Source organism: Zootoca vivipara, chromosome 12 (genome assembly GCF_965207765.1).
Source record: "Zootoca vivipara chromosome 12, rZooViv2.hap1.1, whole genome shotgun sequence".
NCBI classification, from domain to species: Eukaryota; Metazoa; Chordata; class Lepidosauria; order Squamata; family Lacertidae; genus Zootoca; species Zootoca vivipara.
In genome coordinates this window covers 53,023,579-53,031,687 of record NC_142595.1, presented here as the reverse complement: position 1 = coordinate 53,031,687, position 8,109 = coordinate 53,023,579, and the positions used below count along the sequence as shown (strand labels likewise).

General features: G+C 51.0%; 1 protein-coding gene across 1 annotated transcript in view; it reads left to right on the top strand.

Moving 5' to 3' along the window:
- LOC118095408 (transmembrane protein 272-like) overlaps positions 1-5,972 on the top strand; it is a 7,075-nt gene extending 1,103 nt beyond the window's left edge. The window contains exons 2-5 of the mRNA XM_088655981.1: positions 1,717-1,826; positions 3,220-3,270; positions 4,793-4,984; positions 5,685-5,972. Coding sequence (XP_088512107.1) covers positions 1,739-1,826; positions 3,220-3,270; positions 4,793-4,984; positions 5,685-5,896 — 543 coding nt within the window. The 5' untranslated portion in view covers positions 1,717-1,738 and the 3' untranslated portion in view covers positions 5,897-5,972. The remainder of the gene's footprint in view (positions 1-1,716; positions 1,827-3,219; positions 3,271-4,792; positions 4,985-5,684) is intronic.
- The last annotated feature ends 2,137 nt before the right edge of the window (positions 5,973-8,109 follow it).

Sequence of the window (8,109 nt, the reverse complement as noted above, 5' to 3'; positions counted from 1 at the left end):
TCATTAGAATATAACCCTCCTGGAAAGGGTTGAGGGGAACCCAAGCGGTCTTCTCAGCTTATGGAGGCCCAAACACACCTTTATTTACTTACATTCCTGCATTGCAAGGGGTTGGACGAGACCAGGCATCCCCAAACTTCGGCCCTCCAGATGTTTTGGACTACAATTCCCATCTTCCCCGACCACTTTTCCTGTTAGCGAGGGATCATGGGAGTTGTAGGCCAAAACATCTGGAGGGCCGCAGTTTGGGATGCCTGGACTAGACATTCCAACCCTACAATCGTATGATTTATGTAACACATTTGCACCCCACCAGTTTCCCCAAGGTGGCCCGCGTCGTTCCCCAGCTCTCCCATTTACGCTCACAACCACCCTGCGAGGTAGGGTAGGCTGAGAGTCAGCGACCGTCCACCAAGATCACCCCAGGAGCTGCTGAGGGGGTGGGATTTGAACCCTGCTCTCCCCCAGGTCCTAGCCCAGCGCTCTAACCACTGCACCGTCCAAGTGGGAGCCAGCCAGGTCTATGGCGCACCTTAGACTGGGCCTGCCAATCCTCTGCAGGGAACCGGTCCCTCTCCCTGGGTGTGGAAAGAGGGGAGGTCAGGGTCAAGGAGCACAGAGGCCCACCCCAAAAAGCTTGCCAGGACGGCAGGAGCCCCCCACCCACCACAGAGCTTGGCCTAGAACAAGGGCCCGGGGTCTGTGTTGTGCACGCCTAGGGTGCATTAGGAAGACTGAGTGCCACCTGTGCATGTGCAGAGTGCATTCGCCCCGCGGCTGAAGGAACTCGCACTCGGTGGTGGCGCCCGCCCTGTGGAACCGTCCTCCCACCAGATGCCAAAGGAAAAACACCTACCAGACTTTTAGAAGACATCTGAAGGCAGCCCTGTTTAGGGAAGCTTATCATATCTGAAGGACTATTGCATTTTAATATTTTGTCCGAAGCCGCCCAGAGTGGTTGAGGAAACCCAGCCAGATGGGTGGGGTATAAATAATAAATTATTATTATTATTATTATTACTGTATTATTATTAGTGTGTTTGGATAGCGGCAGCACCTGGCTAACACGGGAACTCGTGAACATCCCAGGAAGCTGAATGTGGGAAGATGCAGTGCAGATAAAATCAAGCCCTCCACGTGGCACATAGCTTACGGAACTCACTCCCACAGGAGGCAGCAACAGCCACCAATCTGGATGGCTTTAATAGAGGATTAGACAAATGCACAGAGGAGGAGAGGGCAATCAATGGAGTCTGAATCCCAGTTGTCGGAAACTGCAGGAGAGAGTTTCTCGTGCCCTGCTTTTAGGTTTCCCCTAACGGACACCCGGCTGGCCCCTGTGAGAACAGGATTCTGGACTAGAGAGGCCATTTGACCAGATCCAGCTCAAGGGTCTCCTTATATTCTTAGGAAGACCAGGTGCCATCTGAGCATGTGCAGAGTGCACGCCCCTGACCAAGCTCCCCCCGGCACCCATGAGCCCCACTCCAGGGCGGGGCGCGCATTTGGCCCCAGGGCCGGCACCTGGGAATACCAGGCTCACCTGCCCCTCCCTTCCCTTGAATGCAGGCAGGACGCCAGGGCCTCATCCTGCAAGGGCAACAGCGCAATCAGCTCTTTCCCAGGTGCAGGTGAGGCCAGGCCACACCTGGTCCCAGCAGCCCCTAAGAGAGAAGCAAAGGGTACTTAAAGCTTGGGGTTGTTGTTTTTTTCTAGGCTCACAGCTTCTGTTGGCACCATGTCTGAGGGGGGACCACTGCTGGAGGGCAGCCAGTCGGCCCTCTTGGCGGCCACAGAGGAGTCCACGGTCCACTCCGTCCTGATGGGTGAGTCTTCCCTTCCCAACTTTGACCATTGTTGAGTTGGAAGGGACCCCCAGGGGTCATCTAGCCCACCCCCTGCGATGCGTCTATGAGCTGCGACCGTCATCCAAGGTCCTTCTCCCTGGACTCTGCTCCCTGCATCCACAGGAGGTGTAGAGGACGCAGCACGAGAACGGGGCCTTTTCAGGGGTGGCTCCCCACTTGAGGAAGTCTCTCCCCAGAGGGGCTCGCCAGGCAAAAACACCCCCTTTTTCCCATCAGGTCTTTGGCCTTTGACTCTGGCCTGGCTGTGGTGTATTAATTAGCTTTGAAAGAATAAAAATGTATTTAAAGTTCCTGCTCTTCCCCCCCCCCCCAGCTGCCACATTTTCTAATGTACATATTCTTCCGCATAAAATTATTGTAAGCTGCTTTGAGTTGCTTTGGCTGAACAACAGGAAGGAAAAAGGCTAATAAATTTAATAATTAACAATAATTAATAGTGTGGGAATCGCAGGTAATGCAGAGCCTCTGTAACAATGATGGTGGTGGTTTTCCCCCTTCATTTTTAATTTTTCTTAAAATAATATTTGTTAGTTTTCCATTTTATATTATTAAAACACAATCACATATTTGTAATATTTGTTCAAATGAACTGCCGGCCTCCTCCCATCCCAACTCATGGTTTCCTTAATCGTTTTTTATCTCTTGGCATTTATACACCTTCCTCCTTACTTTAAATTCGACCAAATATCATGCTTATAACCAATATGTAAAAAGGTATATCTCTGAACATTACAAGTCTTCTTAATTGAGTCCTGCCAATGTTCATCTTCGTCTGTCCTGTTGCTGTTGCATATCTAAACAATCTTTGACCTTTCTTGGGAATCTCTTCCCCTATTATTCCTAGGAAAAAGGCTTCTGGTTTCTTAACAAACGTACTTTTATACATTTTCTTTAACTCATTATGTATCATATCCCAGTATAAGCTTTCCACCACGTGATAAAAAAAATCCCTTCTTTTTCTTTACATTTCCAACAATCCTTATTTTTTAATTTATACATTTCAGCTACGGTAGTTTTGCTGGTGTTAAATACCATCTATACATCATTTTCATAATATTCTCTCTTAATGTGGCGTAGGCAGTGAGGTCAATTCCTTCCTTGCCATAACTTTCCCCAAGCCTCTAATTGAATATTATATCTAATATCTAGCGCCCATCTGATCATGACCATTTTCACTTGGCATGCCATTCTAACAATAGTTTATACATTTCTGAGAGTGTTTTTCTTTCGTCAGCTAACAATTCTGTTTCTAATTTGGATCTTGTTGCTTCAAAGCCGTTTCAAAAAAATTTTATCACCATTAATGGTGATACTGCAAATATCTTATTTCATAATTTTTGCTTCCTTTCAGTTCTGGCGAAGATCCTGTTCGCTGCCCCGACCATCGCTGGCATTGTTGTAGGTGAGTCAGGAAAAATAATGTGCAATGTTCTCCTTTCGCAGAGACTCGATCTCTGCCTGCCTGCCTGTCTCTGCACCGGTGGATTAACCTGCTAATGCATTGCTACTGACTAGAGCAGTGATTCCCCAAGTCTTTTTTTAGAGCCCCTGCCTCCCCCTTTGGTTCTAGAAATTACTGTATTCCGAATAGCTGCTTGCACGACCCACTAAGGAAGGCGATATTAACCCGGTCCGATTCAGCAAGAGAGTATTGCAGGGCAAGGGAATTTGCAGCACAAAGTGTTTATACCTAACTGCTCCCTGTCTCGGGGTCGTGGGTTCGAGTCCCACCTTGGGCAAAAGATTCCTGCATTGCAGGCGGGGGTTGGGCTAGATGACCCTCGGGGGTCCCTTCCAGTTCTGCAGTTCCATGATTTGGCCACTCTCTCCCTGGAGAAGCATGACTGTAGATTTCCTTGTTCCAACAGGCTTTGGGGAACAGGCTGCTTTTAAAGAAAAGGCTGGTGCTATGCTGTTTTTTATTATCTGTAATGTTTTAAACAGATTTTATGCACGGGTATAGATATATGGTTGTTTTTTCCACAGTTTGTATTATTTTTCCGCAGCATGCACAAGCCTTCCCCTACCACCGATGTGCGGTAACTAATTCATCAGGAAATCAATAGCTATCTTGCAATCTCTGACAACTCAGAATCGCAAATACAGATGCAACCGCAGGAAACGGCCTTGAAAGCGATAAGAGCAGGGAAACTTTGAGCTCAAAGCGAGGGAGGTGTTTCGCACCCAGCTCCAGCTCAGCTCAAGGAAGCTCTGGGCAGTGGCCCGGTGCCATTAAGAGGCTCATCCAGAAACACTCACTGCCTGGTCTATGGCCAGGCTAGGGAGGGAGCCCCAGGGGTCATCTAGTCCAACCCCCTGCAATAAAGGAATCCCAAACGGAAAAATCCCTGATCGGTGGCTGTTCAGTTAGTTGGTTGGGGTTTTGCGTGTGGCCTGCATGGCTTCTAGCTCTTCCCTCAACTTTGGTTCTTTGGCAAACATCCTGGAGTCGGGTGCGAGTCTTCTTCCTGCTGCTGCTGCTGCCAAGATAGGATTGTATTTGTTTTATTTATGCTCAAGATGGGATACGAGGTTCTCTACCCTCCTCGTTTAATCCCCACAACGACCCTGTGAGGCAGACCACCCCCACCCCCAATGTCACACCTAGCGAGCTACGTGGTTCAGCAGAGGGCTTTGAACCATGGTCTCTCCCAGGCCCTAGTCAGGCACGCTGCCTCTTGGGGTTGCCGTTTGGGGTGGGGCGCCTCCTTCTGGCTCCCCACCCTGGCAGTGGGCTGCACCCGAAAGGCAGTCGGCAGCTGTGATTCCTTGGACTGGGGGTCCCTCGGGGGTCCCTTCCAACTCTGAGCACTGGGAAGCGGCAGTGGCAGTGGGGGATGGGTCCCACATCTGTGGCCAGGAGGAAGGGGAAGAGTCCGGAGTTCCAGGGTGCTGAGCCTCTCCCGCTGTGCCTCCACCTGCAGGAGCAGTCTACCTCGGCCAGTGCCCCCAGCAGCCTCTCATCCCCATCTACCTGATCGTCCTGAGTGCGGTTGTCCTCCTGCTGCTGCTCCTCAGCTGCCTGCCCTGTGGGGATGGCACGGATCGGCCCAACCCCTGGGCCCAGCGCTTCCGGGCCGCCTGCTGCCTCTTCCTCTGCATCTGGTTCCTGGCAGGTGAGTCTCCCCGCCTGCCTCTTCCCCACATACCTGGCAAGGTGGTGGGGCGGAAACCTACCCCTCTCCCCATAAAAGGGAGCCCGGGCCTTTCCATCTCTCCTTCCCTGGAGGTTTCTAAGCAGGGGTTTGTGTCTAAGGATGCCTAAGCTGCGCTTCCCGCTTCCTGCCGGGGTTGGGCTGGATGGCCTTTGGGTACCCCCTTCTGACTCCATGAACCATTCGAAACAGGGGTCTTCAAAAGGGGGTTCAGGAGGGGGTTCGATGGAACTCCCACAAATGAATTGTGGGTTTGCCTCGGGTGGGCAGGCAGGCGGGTGCTTCCCTGCCTGAAAGGGGCGCAAGGGGCTTCGTCTTGGTGCCATCGTATTTGCAGATGCCTGGGCTGGGGGAGGGGGGGCAGCACTGCAGAAAAGGATCTGGGGAAGAGCTGCAGGTCAGCGACGGGACCCCTATCCAAGTCCCTTGTTCACCCCCCACCAAAACCTCCAGGGGTGGAGGCAGAGAGGCTGGGAAAGGCCCTTCTTTTCCCGCCTTACCAGGGGGTTGGTCTAGATGGCCCTTGGGGGGTCCCTTCAGGCTCTACAATTCTGTGATTTGTATTGAGGTCTGACTTTCCTACGTGTCCTTGAGCTGGGTGCCTGTCTGCGCCTCCCCGCCCCATTTTAACCCTGCCTCCCATTCTCCCCCCTTCCAACAGGCAACGTGTGGGTCTACACCATCTACCCCCCCAACTACGACCCAGCCGGCCACCCCACCTTCTGCCAGCGCACCATCTTCCTCTTCGCCTTCGCCGTCACCACGGGCGTCTACGTAGTCCTTGCTGTGGCTCTGCTCGTTGCCCTCTCTGTCCTTCTGGGACTCTTCCTCTTCATGCCACGCGGGGGGTGTGGCTCTCGGGGGGACCCTTGACAGCCCTTGGGTTGGGTCTCTCTCTTTGGGGGTGTACATTTTTTGCTACTGTATTATTAAAGCGGCCATTGAATAATTCCTCCCCTCTCTTAACCTCTGGGGAGAGGGAGGGGGGCAAGCCAGCTCAGCAATGCTCTCCACTCCAGGAACTACCCAGGCAGGTAGCTATGGCACAGGTGTCTTTTTTGGAGGGGGGGGTTAAAGGCTGGTTTGCGTCGGACCCCACCTAGAATCTGGTGTCTGGTCTGGGTGCCACAGTTTAAGGAGTCTGACAAGCTGGAACGGGTGCAGAGGAGGCGGGCAACCAAGATGATCAAGGGTCTGGAAGCCAAGCCTGATGAGGAACGGTTGAAGGAGCTGGGGATGTTTAGCCTGGAAAAGAGGAGACTGAGAGGAGAGATGAGAGCCATCTTAAAATATCTTAAGGGCTGTCCCATGGAAGAGGGAGCAAGGTTGTTTTCTCCTGCTCTAGAGGGTAAGACTCGAACTCATGGCTTCAAATTGCAAGAAAGGAGATTCTGACCACCACTCAACTGCCCCATTTTAAGCGGGACATTCTGGAATTGCAGAAGCCAAACTCAGCTTCTGACGTGATCCCAGAACGTGCAGCATTTTTGGTCTGGCACTCTGGCTTATGCCAGAACGCTGGACCGAAACACGCTCCTTTTTCATTCTAGTGCTCTGGCACGAGTTTGGTGAGTTGCGTCAGAGCGCCGGAACAAAGACGAGTATTTTTTCCCCCTTTCACACAAAAACTCTGGCCATAAAAATACGAGTCCTGATTTTGGTCCTCAAGGTGTTGGAGGTTATGCAGCCCCTGGCAACAAGGGCAAGGGACAGGGGTGCAGGGATGAATCCCACCCCTCCATTTTAAAGCAGGGTTTTAAAGTCAATTGGACTGTGGTGGAGGAGCACTAAAGCTGCTGGTACACTTGCAAAGCTAAGCAGGGTGCAGCCGAGTTTCAAATTGGATGGGAACCTGTTTGTTGCGACTCCTGCCTTGCAGGGGCTGGACTAGAGGACCTTCAGGATTCCTCCCACTCCATGAAAAATTGCACTGGCCTACATTGCAGGGCTGTTGTGCAGCGCTCAGAGTTGTTTTAATTATCAGGAAAGCAAACAAGATCCAGAGGACAGGATCACACTTCAAAATGACCTTAACAGATTAGACAACTGGGCCAAAGCAAACAAGATGAATTTTAACAAGGAGAAATGTAAAGTACTACACTTGGGCAAAAAAAATGAAAGGCACAAATATAGGATGGGAGACACCTGGCTTGAGAGCAGTACATGTGAAAAGGATCTAGGAGTCCTGGTAGACCACAAACTTGACATGAGTCAGCAGTGTGATGCAGCAGCTAAAAAAGCCAATGCAATTCTGGGCTGCATCAATAGGAGTATAGCATCTAGATCTAGGGAAGTAATAGTACCACTGTATTCTGCTCTGGTCAGACCACACCTGGAGTACTGTGTCCAGTTCTGGGCACCCCAGTTCAAGAAGGATACTGACAAGCTGGAATGTGTCCAGAAGAGGGCAACCAAAATGGTCAAAGGCCTGGAAACGATGCCTTATGAGGAACGGCTTAGGGAGCTGGGTATGTTTAGCCTGGAGAAGAGAAGGTTAAGGGGTGATATGATAGCCATGTTCAAATATATGAAAGGATGTCATATGGAGGAGGGAGAAAGCTGCTCCAGAGAAGCGGAAACGGAGCAATGGATTCAAACTACAAGAAAGAAGATTCCACCTCAACATTAGGAAGAACTTTCTGACAGTAAGAGCTGTTCGGCAGTGGAATTTGCTACCAAGGAGTGTGGTGGTGGGGTCTCCCTCTTTGGAGGTCTTTAAGCAGAGGCTTGACAGACATATGTCAAGAATGCTTTGATGGTGTTTCCTGCTTGGCAGGGGGTTGGACTGGATGGCCCTTGTGGTCTCTTCCAACTCTATGATTCTATGAGTTGGAACATCATCTCCTAGGGTTGCCAGACTCAATAGAGGACAGGACTTCTGTGCCTTTAATTGCCCTGCTCTCTTCTGAGTCTGGAAACCTTAAAGAGAAACCAGCACACCCTTTGTTTAATTTCCAAGCAAAGGGTCTGCTGGACTCTTCCCCACAACCTGGTGCCCTTCCAGGGCTGGTATGCAACTATTGTTTACTCAGAGTAGACCCAATGAAATGAATGGGGTCATCTCAAGCCGTTTACTCCGAGCGGAG